Here is a 15,443-nt window from a genome sequence, read left to right as displayed (position 1 = left end):
ATAGGGTGGATCATTGCTCCGCAATCATTCATGCATGCGGTGTGATTCTAGACTCTTGGGTGGTGGAGGTGCGTCTCACACCAGCATATCTGCAACGTACGATTATATTGCAGGGTGTTAAGAAAATACTTATTGATCCGCTGAGCAGTCCGTTTTTGTTGACGGAAATCATTGGTTGCCTAGAGTTGGAGCCAATGGAATGTACAAATCGCTGACCTTGATTTATGACAACCTAGTATATATCTATAGCGTACACTGCTCTATGCAGAGAATGTGAATAGTAGGTACAATTATGAAGAAAAGGAAAGGGGCGAAAAGTCCAGTACAGAACACTTCAATCCCTGCCAGCCGACCTGGCCAATGGCGTGGTCAGTCCGGTAGGAGAGCATTTCTATCCGCGGATCTTCAGATGAACAGCATCGAAGCCCTTCTGAACTGCCGGTCGCTGGTAAACCCGATCGTACCATATTGTCAGCTCCGGGAACCTCTCCAGGTCGAGACCAGCTGAGCCTGCGGCAGCCACGTAGGGGAGGTGGACGAGGTCCGCAAGAGTGCTGCACATGGTTAGCTACTTATAGACTTAATACCAAGGGGGGTGTATAATGAAATAGCGCACCATTTCTTGCCCACCAGGTAGTTACTGTGCGACTTCATCAGATGCTCCTCAAGGTGAAGATACAAACTGATAGCCTTTCTGGCGAAGGGGATGTCATCCTTTGCATCGAGATCGAAGCGACGCTCTTCCGGATGGGCTGCATTGGGCTCAGTTAAAGATGCGACTAATCTGTTTACCTCTTCATCCTCCTTAGAGCCCTTCTTATAGGACACATCGTGCGCCGTGTCATAGCGCGTAATCAGGTACGACACAACATCGTGGAACCCGGAAAGATTGACGGACTCGCCGTCGCTTTGCGTGTTCCTGAGCACGGGAAAGCTTTGCGCACCAATATCTTCTAGTTTTTTGTCCAGATAGAGGTGATAGGGGAGTCTGAAACAATTAGCCAGGAGTTATAGGGATTGTTTTGGTTCAGTGGACCCACTTGAGTTCCTCGAGGATGACGGCAACAATGGCCCCCTCTCTTTGGCCTTTGGAGGCAAAAAGAGAGATCGTTCCTCGCTTTTCTGGGAAGACGTTCATTGCGACAGTCGTGGTGTAATTGAGATTGAGTGCGAAGATTTCTTGGAAATAAGTCTAACGCAGGGGAAAACAAAAAAAAAAAAAAAAAGGCGAGGGGTATTGTTGAGGTCCAGAGTTTTGTTCAGTAGCCTAAAAAGAAAAGAAACCCCTCATTTCTCGTGAGCTGCGCACGTGGGCGAAGCACACCGCTAGCAGACAAACTCAATTTCTTTTTGACTCTTCTTTCTTCGACCACTTTTAACTGAATAATTAGATCTTCACTGATAGCGATGATTTATGACGCCATGCACGGGACGAAGGATCATGTCCCTCCCTAAATAAGCATTTAGTCAATTCCGAGCCTATCGATAGCTTGTCGCTCTTACTCAACTACTAGTTAACTTCCGGTCTTGTCGTACAATGTGTATTGACATCATGACATAATCTCAGACGGTTACTCGAAATTTCTTCGCGGTACCCTGAAAGGATTCATGATTTGATGTACAAACACCGAGTTATTCGACAGAAGTGCTGCAACGTGTTAGCAGACATCGTGGTCTGTTCTCCGCAAAGTGACAAGGAACACAGACCAGCAAACTGGGCGATCTGCAGTCAATCGATGGGCTAGCCTAGATGATACTGCTTTTTCCGCTGCAGAGATGATCGCCCGTTGATCTGGCCATCAATCTAGAATATACAATCGCTCGCGCTAGAAAAGAATCCTCGACAAGGGTCATCTTGCCACCCTTATCAGCGACAGCGCTAATGGGCATGGTGGATGGTTGCAATGCAGCGTTTCACTACTACTAGTCCCCCACAGAACAGCGTACTTTTTTATCTATCTATTTATTTATCTATTTTCCTTATTACATATTATTATCATGTCGCTCATTCGTCCTACGCACTTCCGAAGAATAATCATAGCTTCGGTAAGATCACCAGCACGTTGTTGTGATAGAGTGGGGTTAAGAGTAGTGACCAGGTAGGATATCATATCGGAGAATTGGAGATTCGCATAACGCCGCAAAGCAGCCCGCCATTCTCCTTACTGAACCAAGTATCAGCTACTGAGCGATCAGTCTTGTGCAAGGCTTCAATGTCATGAATTGAATTGTGACTTAGGGCTAACGGGGACGAAAAGAGGCTTAAGCACCGAAACCCTGCAAACGCCGAGTCGGAGCCGAGCGCAAAGTTTCGCGGTCCAGACAGCGTTGCATGAGGTCATTTTCTACAAGGATCGCACGAAAAGAAAAGAAAAAGTCCCTAATGTCGGAGATCAATCCTTGTCTTGACCTGTCTAATTCATATGGCACAATCCTTTGCATCCTGGATACCTGTGGCGCCCATTCCGAAACGACTCGGGTTTATTTAAAGCTGTCGAACCCTCTCCTTACGGTTCGGTACCCCCAACTCCGCCGGTCCAACCAACGCAAAATGCCCGCAACTTCAGCACATCCGTGGAAACTCCAGTCCCAAGATCTTCCCTATGCATGGGATAATCTAATTGGCGTAGACGCCGATGTGGCGCCGATGTCTGCCTTTGATACGATCATTGAGCCACCGCCCGCCAACGCTCATCGACGAGTGAGTACCCTGTGGGGAAAAACACCTCGTCACCTAGTCAGTCCATGATCTAATGATTATGCAGCCGAATTCTCAAGATATTCTCGATTCTCCCGGCTACTTGCCACAGTGGTCTCCATCTTCTGCAGACCTTCTCCCGTGGGAAGCGTACGAGAATTGGACATCTCCGAGGCACTCATTCGCCGCGCCCAACCAGTTTGAGGACGCGCCCGTGCTACCGCCACTCAAGCAAGATCTAGTACAGAACACATCGAAACTTTCTTCTAAAACCCGCACATCGCCTCCGCAATCTCATTGCTCTGCCTCGAGCTCAACCATCGCCTCTTTATCGCCGCCGCCATCTTCCCCATCTGGTTCGCCCAGTTCCACGCCTCACGAAGGTTCAGCGCATCCCTCATCCCGGCGCTCAGCACATAACAGAATTGAAAAACGCTACCGGGAGAACCTCAGTAAGAACTTTGCTGCACTTGAGTCGTCTCTGCAAGGCTATTACACGCGAGGGGTTGGAAGTGGCAGGCCCCGCTTCTACTGTCAGAGAAAGCATGCTTCTAAGAAGATGGCAGTTCTGACCGATGCCGTCAATTATATCGGGGAGTTGGAGGCAGAGACAGTCATGTTGAAAAAGAAGCTGGAGACATTACGGCAAGCGCTGCTACCGAATGGAATATGGAGATACACCTTAACCGATGACTAAAATTTCGCCGAGCGTTTCAGGTTCCGCAGGGGAATCATTCACTATTTGACACACTCGTGCCTCGGCAAGTGTGACTTCTGTACATATCTTGTAGTGTATTAGCGTTATCGATCCTGGATCATGATGAATAATGCCTAATTCAAACGGACACAGTTCCCAATGCTTCGCTCTCCGGACACTTCCTGCCAATACTAAGACCACATGATGCTTAACAGATGAGATATAGATCAAAATGATCGGTTGGTTCCGTGAAGAAAGGAAATTGCATGTCTAGACCCGTCTATTTTCTAACCCCCGGGCGCTATAAGCTTATGCCGGGGGCTGCCAATCAGAGGCGGTTTCGGGGGATCCATGGAACGCCAACTTCTTCACTTTGGATATGACACTTGAGGGGTGGCAATGTGGGCCCTTGATTGGCTCTGCTTCCCGGCATCGTTTAACCGACCGCCCGAATTAACAGAGCTCTCGGCCGGACGCGGAGACACCCCAATCTGGAATGGGAAAAGATGGAACGGGGAAAAAAAATTTAAATTAAATTGACACTAAATCATTGACGAGTGCAACGATGTGCATACAACGAGACATCATGAATCGAACTGCAGGGCAAATACCTGCCCCTGTGTGACCTCTCCAACCGATTTATCTTCGCTCTGACCCGCTTTTTCCTGGCACTTTCCGACGACAGTGTGTCTGTCGGCCTCCCCGAGTGAAGAACGAAACACAACGGGTTCCCTATAATGCCGCGCGATATTCTCGTCGTCGGTGCCGGCATTGCTGGCCTCGCCAGCGCCATTGCCCTTTCCAACGAGCTCGCCCCCGTCGTTCCCGAATTGAAAATCACGGTGTATGATGGCGCATCGGAGCTCACGACGTCCGGCGGCGCCATCAGTTTGACGCCGGTCGCTCAGAGGTATCTCGACGAGTTAGGGGTCTTATCCGAGTTGAACCAGATGGACGATCAAGCTGGGATTGAAGTGGATGCAATTGATCTATTTTCCGTGCGTGCCGGCCGCCGTTTGGGCCCCCTCCGATTTACCGACGAGAACGGACACGGATATGGTGGCTATAAGGGTCGTCGGGTGTTGCGCAGCGCTTTGTCAGAAGCCATGCTGGCAGTGGCTCGCAGGCTGCCGAACGTCTCAGTTCACTACGACAAAAAACTGATCGGGGGAAGCACAACGGCGGAGAATGTCACATTGCACTTCGAAGATGGTTCAACCGCCACGGGGGACTTGGTCTTGGGATGCGATGGGGTTCACTCGGCGACACGGACGAAAATCGTAGATCCCGGCAACCGGTCCGAATATACCGGTGTCTCTTTCATACAAAGCATGGCCGACGCCCGGAACTTTACCGCAACGATGCCCTTTACTCAAACTGCAGTGCACCTCGCCCGGCATAGTTCGCTCCTGACGAGCTACTGCGACCCAAAACACGAGAAGCTCTTTGTAGCGGCAATCGTCCGCGTGAGCGAACACCTGATCGAGAAGTACCAGGCGATGTCGGGAACGGACCTGGCGGCACAAAAGAATATGAGGATGTCAATGCGCTACCTGGTCCGGGCGCAGTTTGGCATGTCAAGTCTGCCGTATATCCGCGAGATCATTGATCGAACCGAGGATTGGATGTTATACCCCGTGTACCAGGTTCGTCAACGAGGGAAATGGCATACAGATAGGATACTGTTACTCGGAGATGCCGCACACGCAGTAAGTTCCTTCATATTCCCAGCGTATTTTGTCGTAACAAGACTAATACAGATATAGATGCCCCCGCGCGATGAATCGGCCGCGTATGCGGTAGAGGATGCGATCATATTTTCCAAGCTCTTGGCGCAGAATCCCGACTGTGAGCTACTCAGATTGTTTGAAGAATACGAAGAGCTTCGACGAGGACTGGTCAACAAGGCATTCGATGCATCACGCAGGCTGTGGCAAAGTGACCTTGACAAGGGCCTTTTTCCTGGCCAAACTCGCGATTTGATGTCTCCTGTCCACCTTCCACCCGACAGCTGTGTTGGAAAGCGTGCCACACAGCCGATCAACAAGAGAAACCTACCCGCTCCGACACACGAGAGCTTCTCAGATCTGTCCGTGTACTCATTGACCAGCGATCTTGGGCGGACTGTTGACGCAACGAACGCTGATTAATTTTGACCACTAAAAGGGAAGCTTAGCTGCCATGTACGTCTACTTCGCTGCAGTTCCTACATGTGCACTGCCCTAAACTGCCCGCATACAGCTGACTTGCGGCATTATACTAAGAGACACGCCACAGTCGTGCTCCTGGTAACGCCCATGGGCTATCTCCAAACACCTACCGCGTCGCCTCGCTTTATTTACACGCTTTCTTTCTCTTCCCATCTTTTTCCAGGAACTTTTCACATTCTACGTTCACATTTCTGTTTTCCGCCTTTGTATAAAAGATTCCCATTTAACCATACATGTTTTATAGATGATGCTATGCCACTTCACTAGCTGTTTTTAATCATCGTTTTTGGGTTCCGTCTTAGAATCATTTAATCATACACTATTTAATCAAACTCATACATTCTGGCCGCTAAATCGTCATTCTTATTCTTGTATATGTACTAAGGCGCAGCAAAGACAAGATGCATTCTAACTCCTAGAACTCACTATCATAGTTCTTCTTTTTAGAACCTTGTTCTGATATCACACCTCTTCCTTTCATATCTCTCTTTCATCTCACCCGATCTGCACCCTCTCCAACTTCTACAGCCTTTGGTGATCACCTTACATCCATCACTATTTTCCTTTCTCGTTACCTTCCGCCTCTTCTCTTCAACTACCTTAGCCACATCTCGGGCACGCCATTATCAATTCGGGTCGACTCCACTACGATCTCTTTAACATCTCCATTTTCTCTCACCAAGAACCCGTTTCTAAATCTCACATATACCTTTGCCTTAGCTCTCATCCTAAGTTTACTAATCATCATAATCCCCTTCCATACAGACTTTCGATCCTACATACTCTTATACATCCTCTAGTCCTTCTATCCCATATCCCTTTTTAATCCATACATCCCGTCACCATATCATCTCCCACTTGTTCCTACTTTAAGCCCCTTCCACACCTTACCCATTACAATTACCTTCCACTATCCAACAAAAGCACACCATGGATCCGCCCCAGGAACTTGATATCTCAGCCTCTCTATCCGAAACTGTTGAAACTCGCCGAGAGCAAGCGGGAGCAAAAGGTGCCCTTGCCAGAGGCTTACTAGCACTCCAAAACAGGAGCTCACAGCTACCCTCATCGTCGGAACCCAGCCACATGTCTGAAACTACCATGGCTCCTGAGAGCAGAGGCGCAGAAGCAGCGCTTGGTGCTACCGATACGAGCGCAAAGCCTCAAAACAATCCTCAGGCAGGCCATACGTTTACCGTGGTCGTCCCCGACCTTTCATTCTATGAGCTGGATGATGACCTCAACCCACCAATGGATATTGCACAGGCTCTTTCAGGATTTATTCAAAATGAGGCCTCTGATCACCAGCTTCCGGTTAATGACTTAGCAGTTGCTTCATCGTTATCGATCCAGATTGAAGATGCTGAGCCTGGTCCCTCCACTAGGCCAGCTGATCCAGAATCCTTGGAGTGGCCAGACGAGATGTTGGACTCCGTGAATGATAACGACACATCAGAGTAAGACGCTCATACCCATTCAGAGTAGTATGATGACTGACTGTTTTAGGTTCGATGTAATTAAGTCCTGGTTTAAAGGCCTTGTCAATCCTACCATGGAAGACGCAGTGAAATACAAAGCCGCCAAGTTACAAGAAAAGGCAAGGGAAACAAGAGTATCAAACAGAGAAGCACTTCAATTACAGGATGACGAGTACGACGAGTTTGTAGGGGATGAGGAAAATCCCGGCTTATTCGTTACCCCCGAGCCCGCCCAAGAAAGTTCATCTCATGTGCAGCTACCAGAACAAAATGAGTCTAAGCTCGCAGCAGAGCCCACAGAAGAACCGAAGAAAACAACGAGAAAGAAGAGGCAGAATAAGATATCTGCTGAAGAGAAACGACGAAGCATGCAGTTTGGACTTGACGTTGTTCTTGGCAAAGTAGACAAAAAAAAAGTCAGGAAAGAAGCGCAAGGCTAGCGGACTAACTGGCCCAACCAAACGATCTAGAAAAGGTAAAGAGCCCGAATTCGACTTGGAGTCTCTCCTGGCTTCCAATATCATTGAAGATGCACATGTCAATTCGGCGCTACCTGCGGCCCCCGGCTTTACTGAGAGAAACAAAGAGAAAGCACTTCTCCAATTGATCGCTGAAATCCCGACTAAGGAGCAAGAACAAGCGAAGGACGATAAGAGAAAGATTTTGGAGGCAACTAAGAAGTTCAACAATAGTGCGAGAAGCGATTGCAAAGGTGGTTGGAAAGTAAAGGGCATGAAGACAAGCCTTTACAATTACCAGGTCTTGGGTGCTGGTTTCATGCGTGATCGAGAGAACTCATCCCAGCCGCCATATGGAGGTCTTCTATGTGATACCATGGGATTCGGGAAAACGATTCAAACTCTTGGTGAGTATCTTTCTAATATGTTGGCTGTTAAAGTCCGTGGTGGCTAATGTATACATAGCCAATATCGTCGATGGGAGACCTCCTGACCCAACTGACCCTGTGAGGACGACATTGATTGTTGTGCCATCGCAGCTTGTCTCACACTGGTAAGCCCAAAGAACCTCGCATCTAACCCTTCAGCAAACTGAACATTGTAGGATGCAGCAACTCGAGAAGCATTGTGAAATAGATGCAATAGGCGAAGTTCTTGTGTATCGTGCAAACGCGAGATACTTGACACTTGACGTTCCCAAGAGTATCCAAAAGCACAACATCGTGTACGTTCAAATATCCTCTTCGGGCGTTGCAACATACTCATCAGTCCACAGAATAACTACGTACGATGAAGTTCGGAGATCTTACCCTCAGTGCAATGTCCCAAGTCAGATTGCCGACAAAGATAAACTTATTGAATGGTGGAAAGAGACCTATGAGAATGACGTGGGCCCTTTACATCAGATCAAATTCAGGAGGATTATCTTAGACGGTATATGTGCTTCCACAGTTACATGGGTCTGAATAAAGCTGACATAACTCTCAGAGGCTCACGTCATAAAGAATCACCTTTCCCAAATATCTATCGCTGTCCGAGCTCTCACTGGCCATTACAAATGGGTCCTCAGTGGAACGCCTGTGCACAATTGTGTAGAGGAATTCTATCCGCTCTTTGATTTTCTCGGTGTTCCTCGCACCGGAACTTATGAGAATTTCTGGAAGTTATACTGCAAGGTGAAGATTCCAATTCATCTGTGTATCAACTAGATTTCTAACCGTTGTTTCTAGGATAATGAAGCTAATAAGTGCTTGGTTAATCTCCTCCGATCTTTCATGTTTCGTCGAACGCATTCTAGTCGGCTTTTCTCGTTACCTATCATCAAGCTGCCCGATATTGACGAAAGGGTTGTACAGACAGAATTCTGTAAAGCTGAGAGGGTAATGTACGATGCTATCATCGATGCATTCTTCGAGATAATCAATGGTTCGTGAAAGTTGCTTCGCCGCCGTCAATTCACTAACGATATATATAGGCTTCGCCCATGTGGAAAATCCTAGAGTGAAGCAATACAGATGCTTCCTAACGATGATTTTGAAGCTGCGCATGTTTTCCAGCCATATGCTTACTGCGCAAGATATCATAAAGAAGCTTCTTTCCAAAGGATTGATTCGGGAGCTTATCGATATTTTGAAAGTGGAGAGAAGCCCCGAAAGTCCATCCTACAATATCATACAATGGATTAGAACAATGAGAAAGGATACCGAGTTGCCCGCAACTCCACAGACTCAAGGCTTCACGGGCCTTTGTGTAGAGGAGCTTCATGGCGATAAGGAAGAGCTTGCCAAACAATTCAAGGCTTTCATGACAACGCTTCACGAGAATGAGCAGTGGTTGGAGCGTTTTGAGAGGGGGAAATGCGCTTCCTGTGGATTCATGCCAATGAATCCGTTGGTCACGTCCTGCATGCATCTGTATTGTGAGGAATGTTATTACCTTCTCATGAAGGAGGGTGAAACACGGATCTGCTCAAGTTGCAATACATGCATTGAAGCAGCTGCAATGTGCCCTATCGCGGACGATGGAGAGATCCGGGAGCCACCTTCGGCTCTCATAGTCGAAAAGACGAAGAAGCAGAAGAAACCATCTAAGAAGAACAAGAAAAAGACACAAAGAGGTTTTATGGGTGGCTTTCCAGCAGTTGCCTCACACGGCCGAGATGAATCTGAGGATGAAGAAGTGGATGAAGACGAGGAGGTAGATTGGATTTCTGTGAGTGGTGGCGAAATGACCAGTGCCAAACTTGTCAAGATACAAGAGATCGTCAAGGGTTGGATTGACGAGAACCCGGACGTGAAAATCGTCATATTTACTCAGTTTCTTGACTTTCTTCGGCTGGTCGGGCTTATGTGCAATAAAGAGAAATGGGTGGCCACTTCCGTAAGTTCTAATCTTCGTCACAACCTGCCTCTGATCCATGGAGGGAGCGCTGCTAATCGCACGCAGTTGCACGGGAAACTGAGTCTACAAGCTCGTGAGCAGAGCATGGATAAGTTCAGAGATGAGAAAGAGGTACGGATCTTGATTGCCAGTCTCAAGGCTGGAGGAATCGGACTCGACATGTCCATGGCGAACAAATGTATCCTGGTGGATCTATGGTGGAATGAAGCTATCCAACAACAGGTACTACACACACACACTTTCGATTTCATTCATTTTTACATTTCTGAGTAAGGCTCAACTAATCATTTCTCCAAGGCCTTTTGTCGCCTTTATCGAATCGGCCAGTCTAAGGATGTGGAATTTGTCAAGATCATCATCAAAGATTCAATTGATGAATATCTACTCAAAATGCAAACTCGCAAAACGGCCAATATTTCCGGTACTATGGGAGATGAAGTTCTGAAAGACCGAGATTCGATTATTGATCTCCTCAAGATGTTTGGGGGAGCAGTCATTGAAGAGCCAGCAGGTGGGATTTTCATTCAACCCAGGCGTTAATGCATGGACGTGGCTATCCTTTCCATTGAATTGGCATTGATTTACTTGTCATTTTCATTCAATATTTGTTAGTTCTGATATTATGCTTTTTTAGATTTTGACTTTTTGATAGCTACTTCTGATCTTGGTTGATTCACAATTAGTTCTAACTGCTGTTTCCTGCTTGGATTGGAAGTTCAATGCCATCATTTTGATACTATACTTATCATTCAAATTGCCTTTGAATACACTTGGCCTTACTTCATTGGATATCACTTAACTCATTGTGATGCTATCTTTAAGTTGACTAGTAGTCATTAATGAGCGAAAGGAGAAGCACGTAATGAACGTATTCGCATCAGATAGGCAACCTTGTAAATACAGTATGGAAGTTAAGACTGTACAGTACCATTTTGATCAAATAAACCTGATATCCATCCGACATGAGTATTTTCCCCGGTAAACCAGTCCGAGACACAGGGCATTTAGAAAGAAAAAACAACAAACCGCACGACACCAGTAATAAAAGTACAATACATCGATCCCCGGAAAGACAAGACGAAAGAGGCGACAAGGACGGTTAGAACAAGGAGTTTGATACAAAAGGCCCCAGGGAAAGCGTCATCTCACACATCATGAATCACTCAAAGTGCACAACAGGCCTAGGGCCGAAGCAGCGACGCCTACCACTAGCTCTGCCACCCTGACCGACTCCGGGGGAAGGAATCCTTAAAGGCAAAGGAAAAGCCAGAGGAAGCAATGAAGCCTCCCCAGCACCCAACGAATGAAACGACACTCTCACATCCTCCATCTCAACCTCCCTTGCACCCTCTCCACCCTCGGTCAAAAACTCTTCAACATCAGTATCCGCCTCATCCGTATCCACTCCCCCATCAACACCCTGGTACCTGGAACTGGCCGCATGCGAGAACCGATTATTAGATTGACGAGTCCACATCTGCGAATTAACCCCCATTCCATGGGTATGCTCCCGCTGCTCGTAGGCATCATCGTCGCGGATATTCTCCTTATCTTCATCGAGAGAGGAGTAAGTAGTAAAGCTAGACACGAGGCCGGGATGGTTCTCCAGATGCGAGTCATCCGGATCCTCGAAGATCTGGAAGAGATGGGATGGACGAGCGATGTAAGAGTGAGACGGACTTGTGGTTATGCTGCCGCTGGTCGAGTTGGCATGGACTTCCGCGTCCGTGTCGCTGTCTAGATCCATTGTATCTTCGTTGACGGCCGTGGTCGAGGCGTTAGTTGAGCTACGGGTTTCTGGATCTGTGTCGTCGGCGTCTGAGAGTATTTCCTGATCGTGGTGGGTAGTGATGCGCTTGATCGCGATATCGAGATAGGTGCGATCGTGGTCATCCTCGAGGTCAGACTCTGCCTGGTTTGCGACCTTGAGCTTCTTGCATGGTCGTGCGTGGTGAACCGGCTCTAAGGTGTGCTTTTCGTCGATGTCAGAGGTCGAGTCTAGTTCCCCGTGCTTGCGAACCTTGGGGTTGGGGATTGTCACAGTTCGGACGTTGTCGTGCTTAATTGAGCCTGTGGTGGACTGGGTGGATAGTCGCTTTGACTCGCGGCGAGAGGCGGCTACCTGTTTTTCTTCTGGTTATTCTTGATGAAGATGTATGTTTGTCTACCTCCAGGGTTTCGTATGATTTCTACCAAGTATGAAACCGAGGAAGTGGAATTACTCACATATTGATCGATGTCCAAGCAAAGCTCGAAGTCGACCTCGTCCATCATATCGCCAAGCTGCGTGGATTATATCTGTTAGCTGTTCCTCTTTTCTATTAATACATATAAGCCCCTGATGGGCTTTTCTTCTCCATTACTATCCAGAAAAGTATGGATGTCGATTACAGGTTGAGGTTTTGACGCCTCTGCGTCCCTCTGACTTATTGTGTTGTTTCTGGTTTTTGATTCGTTATAAATTAAGTACTCTGATAGTGTAGATAGGATGAATAGATGAATAGCTGAAAGACTTACCTTGTTCGCTTGGGTGGATGTATGGCTATGGTGAAGGCTGTAGGTATGGAGTAAAAAGTGTCCAAACGGGAGAATGGAGCAAGGGGGTTTGAAGATCAGCAGACACGTTTAGAAAAAAAAAATTACTTGCCTTTGGATTGGGTGCCATGGTAACCTAGAGTTACTTTGTATTGTGAAAACTGATCACGGAATATTGAAGTGATGCATGTGCAATGTGCAGTAGGTGGAAGAGAATTGTATAGTTTGCAAAAGATGTACAAAAGTGCATCGCGAAGTGCCCTGCCCGACTACAAATTCACTGAACAAGACGAAACACTAGCTGGCAAGTTTTCGATGGTGCCCTTCACTGACCAGAACTACTTAGAACATGGCATTCACAGCCAATCACCTGCACATTGACCCAACAGAATCAAAGATATGAGTATATAGTGAGCGAGCATTTTACGGATAGGAACCTCGATTCAAGTAATAGATAGATTGCAAGTATCCAGTCATCTGGTTAAGCAAGTAGAGTTAGTATGATCTATCCTTTTAGATCACATACTTCACTAGAGATTGTCCAATCCGCCTATTACTTTCATTTCGATCAGCCTAGAAATGAAGCTGCTGCTGCAACCCCATTCACACTCTTCTGACACTCTCGGGACATATGGCAGGAGATTTAAATAGATCAAAGCCAGTCCTTGCTACGCACAGACGGTGGGCACCAGACAAAGCAACACATAGACTTGGAATACATATCAAATTTGGCAAAAAAGCGGCCTGATACACCCGGCAATAATCCCGCCATATGCCACGTGAGTTTCGCATCAAGCAAGGAGCGCGCCTAATCCATATGTCTGCTTATCTGAATTGGCCCGGACCTACCATGCCGCCCCGGGCGTCTCCAGCGCCGACTTGTCCAAACATATCCAATAAATGCCGAGAGGAATGTGGAGGCCCCTGTGGACCGGGGTTACCGTCGAAAGGGCCCTGGCCACCATGACCAAGACCCATCAAGGCTTCGGCATTGGGTGGCATAGGCGGGAAGCCAGACGGAGGAGGGCCGTTCATGTATCCCGGGGGGGGCATCATACCCGGGGGAGGCGGGAATCCGGCTGATCCATTGCCGCCAGCGCCACGTGGGAAGGGTTGACGCTCACCGAGCGGTGGAACATTGCCATGCATTGGCATCATATTAGACATGAAGTTAGGGTTGACGCCCCGTGTTGGAGTAGGAATACCCGGTGGGGGAGCGAGAGGGCCGGGACCGCCGCCCTGCTGTGGAGGAAGCTGATGGCCAGCCCATCCAGGAGGTGGCAAGTGTTCAAAGCCTGGCGGTCTCTGCACGCCCATGCCAGGTAGACCTTGACCTTGAGGAGCCCGACTTCCACCCGGAGTGATGGGAACTTGGCCGCCTTGAGGGAACGGCATATCCTCAAAGTAACCCATCGGAGGTCCATTTGCGGGTCGTCGGCGAAGCTGATCAGGCTCCGCTCTCTGCATATTAGCTATCGCCGGATCGTCAATAAAGTTGGGAGCCTTTGGTGCAGATGCAAGCCCTGGAGGGGGTGGGAGCATTTCTGGCATATTCATCATACCAGAAACGGCGCCGGCGCTTTGTGGTTGACCATGGTTACCTGGAGCCTGGTTTGTAACAGGAGTGACCCGGACTTGTTGCATTAGGCGAAGTAAATGTTCCCGTTCGCGGGCTTGAGGATCCATAGCAGGGGGAGCACTCCGCATAGAACTCTCCTGCATGAGCATGGGGTCTGGCCGCTTGATCTGCTCGCGAGAAGGGGATGAGATAGCGCTTTGAACAGAGTCTGCTTGAGGAAGAGATGGAGGCCGATTGGCTTGCGCGGTATCGTTGTGAGGAGTAGCATTGCGCGACTTGCTCCCTCCCAGCATCTGTAGAATACGCTGAAACCCTTCCTGGTCAGCATCAGTAGTTGACGGCTGGACAGTAGGAGACTTGTTCCCCAGCTGCGAATCGGTCTCTTTTGCTGGGCTGCCGGGAGGCGGGCTAAACAACCCAGCAAAACGAGAAGATTTGAAGGGCTTTCCCGGAATATTTTCTTTCTTAGGTGTAGCCTGACTGACTACGGGGGCCTCTAGAGGTGACGAGGTAGCGATTTCCTGAGGAGATTTAGAGTCACCCAGAAGTCCGAAAAAGCGTTCCATTGCCGTGTCTGATTGAAACGGTGTCCCGCTGCTGCTGAAGATTTCGCCGTCTGTTGGTCTTGGCTCCGGCTTCTGAGCATGGGCCGGAGTTGAGTCCACGGGTGTCTCTTTCTTCTCCTCTACAGGAGCCTGAGAAGATCCCGCCTTCATCCTTTCTTTCCAACGTTCGAAATCTTCCTGAGTGTGCACCCTTCGGGGCTCTTCCTTATCATTGGAATCCAACCATTCAGGATCCTGTTCAAATTTAGCACCTCGAGTCCAATCCCGGTCAGCGCCGTGCCGGTCTCGGCGCCAATCTCGGCTCCGTATCGGGGTCTTTTCTTCCTCAGCATCGGGCCCGTCCTGATTGCCGTCCTCGCGGAACCAGCTTCCTTCATGTCGGGCACGCGCCGGCTGGCCGTCTCTTCGAGGAAAGAATCGACTATCCTTATCTTTCCCTCCCCGTTCATGATTTGGAGTCTGTTGATCACGGTCACGATTGAAATCACGAGATTCCCACCGATCAAATTCCCCGTTACGCCTTGGCTTTCTTTCCTGATCATCCTGGCCAAAGGTGCGACGAGGACGACCGGCGTTCCAGTCATCTCTGTCCCCACGACGAGGGGTGAAAGGGTCCGACTTTCCGTCACGTCGGTCAAAATTGCTATCACCAGCTTCCCTATCCTTGAAGAACTTGCCGCGGAAATTTAAGCGGTCATTCTTGATGTCGTCAGAATCAGGTTGCCTGGATGGCCGTTCAGTAGCATCTATCGAGCCTTTGCCCGGTATGCGCGATGCGGACGCAAATGCGGTCTTCGGTGGCCCAAGAATAATATCCTCTAC

The 15,443-nt window shown here is 48.5% G+C and overlaps 7 protein-coding genes across 7 annotated transcripts; 4 read left to right on the top strand and 3 right to left on the bottom strand.

The window, feature by feature from the left end:
- Positions 1–471: 471 nt before the first annotated feature.
- Positions 472–1,138, bottom strand: AO090010000447 (uncharacterized protein; the record flags this gene model as incomplete). Its single annotated transcript, XM_023233643.1, has 4 exons — positions 472–554; positions 617–640; positions 684–988; positions 1,041–1,138. The coding sequence occupies 4 exons, from the start codon at positions 1,136–1,138 to the stop codon at positions 472–474; spliced, it is 510 nt and encodes a 169-aa protein (XP_023094189.1).
- Positions 1,139–2,759: 1,621 nt separating this feature from the next.
- AO090010000448 (uncharacterized protein) lies at positions 2,760–3,395 on the top strand (the record flags this gene model as incomplete). Its single annotated transcript, XM_001827385.3, has 1 exon — positions 2,760–3,395. The coding sequence occupies one exon, from the start codon at positions 2,760–2,762 to the stop codon at positions 3,393–3,395; it is 636 nt and encodes a 211-aa protein (XP_001827437.3).
- A 737-nt stretch (positions 3,396–4,132) lies between these two features.
- Positions 4,133–5,545, top strand: AO090010000449 (FAD-dependent oxidoreductase; the record flags this gene model as incomplete). The annotated part of the gene is made up of 2 exons (XM_001827386.1): positions 4,133–5,104; positions 5,162–5,545. 2 exons carry the CDS (start codon positions 4,133–4,135, stop codon positions 5,543–5,545), a joined length of 1,356 nt encoding a protein of 451 aa, XP_001827438.1.
- A 990-nt stretch (positions 5,546–6,535) lies between these two features.
- On the top strand, positions 6,536–7,523 carry AO090010000450 (uncharacterized protein; the record flags this gene model as incomplete). Its single annotated transcript, XM_023233642.1, has 2 exons — positions 6,536–7,062; positions 7,112–7,523. 2 exons carry the CDS (start codon positions 6,536–6,538, stop codon positions 7,521–7,523), a joined length of 939 nt encoding a protein of 312 aa, XP_023094190.1.
- Positions 7,524–8,146: 623 nt separating this feature from the next.
- AO090010000452 (putative SNF2 family helicase) lies at positions 8,147–10,214 on the top strand (the record flags this gene model as incomplete). Its single annotated transcript, XM_023233641.1, has 5 exons — positions 8,147–8,265; positions 8,317–8,474; positions 8,529–8,716; positions 8,771–8,966; positions 9,016–10,214. 5 exons carry the CDS (start codon positions 8,147–8,149, stop codon positions 10,212–10,214), a joined length of 1,860 nt encoding a protein of 619 aa, XP_023094191.1.
- An 886-nt stretch (positions 10,215–11,100) lies between these two features.
- AO090010000454 (uncharacterized protein) lies at positions 11,101–12,215 on the bottom strand (the record flags this gene model as incomplete). The annotated part of the gene is made up of 2 exons (XM_001827390.3): positions 11,101–12,063; positions 12,168–12,215. 2 exons carry the CDS (start codon positions 12,213–12,215, stop codon positions 11,101–11,103), a joined length of 1,011 nt encoding a protein of 336 aa, XP_001827442.3.
- A 913-nt stretch (positions 12,216–13,128) lies between these two features.
- AO090010000455 (uncharacterized protein) lies at positions 13,129–14,771 on the bottom strand (the record flags this gene model as incomplete). The annotated part of the gene is made up of 2 exons (XM_023233640.1): positions 13,129–13,284; positions 13,326–14,771. The coding sequence occupies 2 exons, from the start codon at positions 14,769–14,771 to the stop codon at positions 13,129–13,131; spliced, it is 1,602 nt and encodes a 533-aa protein (XP_023094192.1).
- Between the last annotated feature and the right edge of the window lie 672 nt (positions 14,772–15,443).

Source organism: Aspergillus oryzae, chromosome 8, assembly GCF_000184455.2.
Source record: "Aspergillus oryzae RIB40 DNA, chromosome 8".
Taxonomy (NCBI): Eukaryota; Fungi; Ascomycota; class Eurotiomycetes; order Eurotiales; family Aspergillaceae; genus Aspergillus; species Aspergillus oryzae.
Note: the sequence above shows the minus strand (reverse complement) of the source record. Positions and strands in the feature narration are given on the sequence as shown.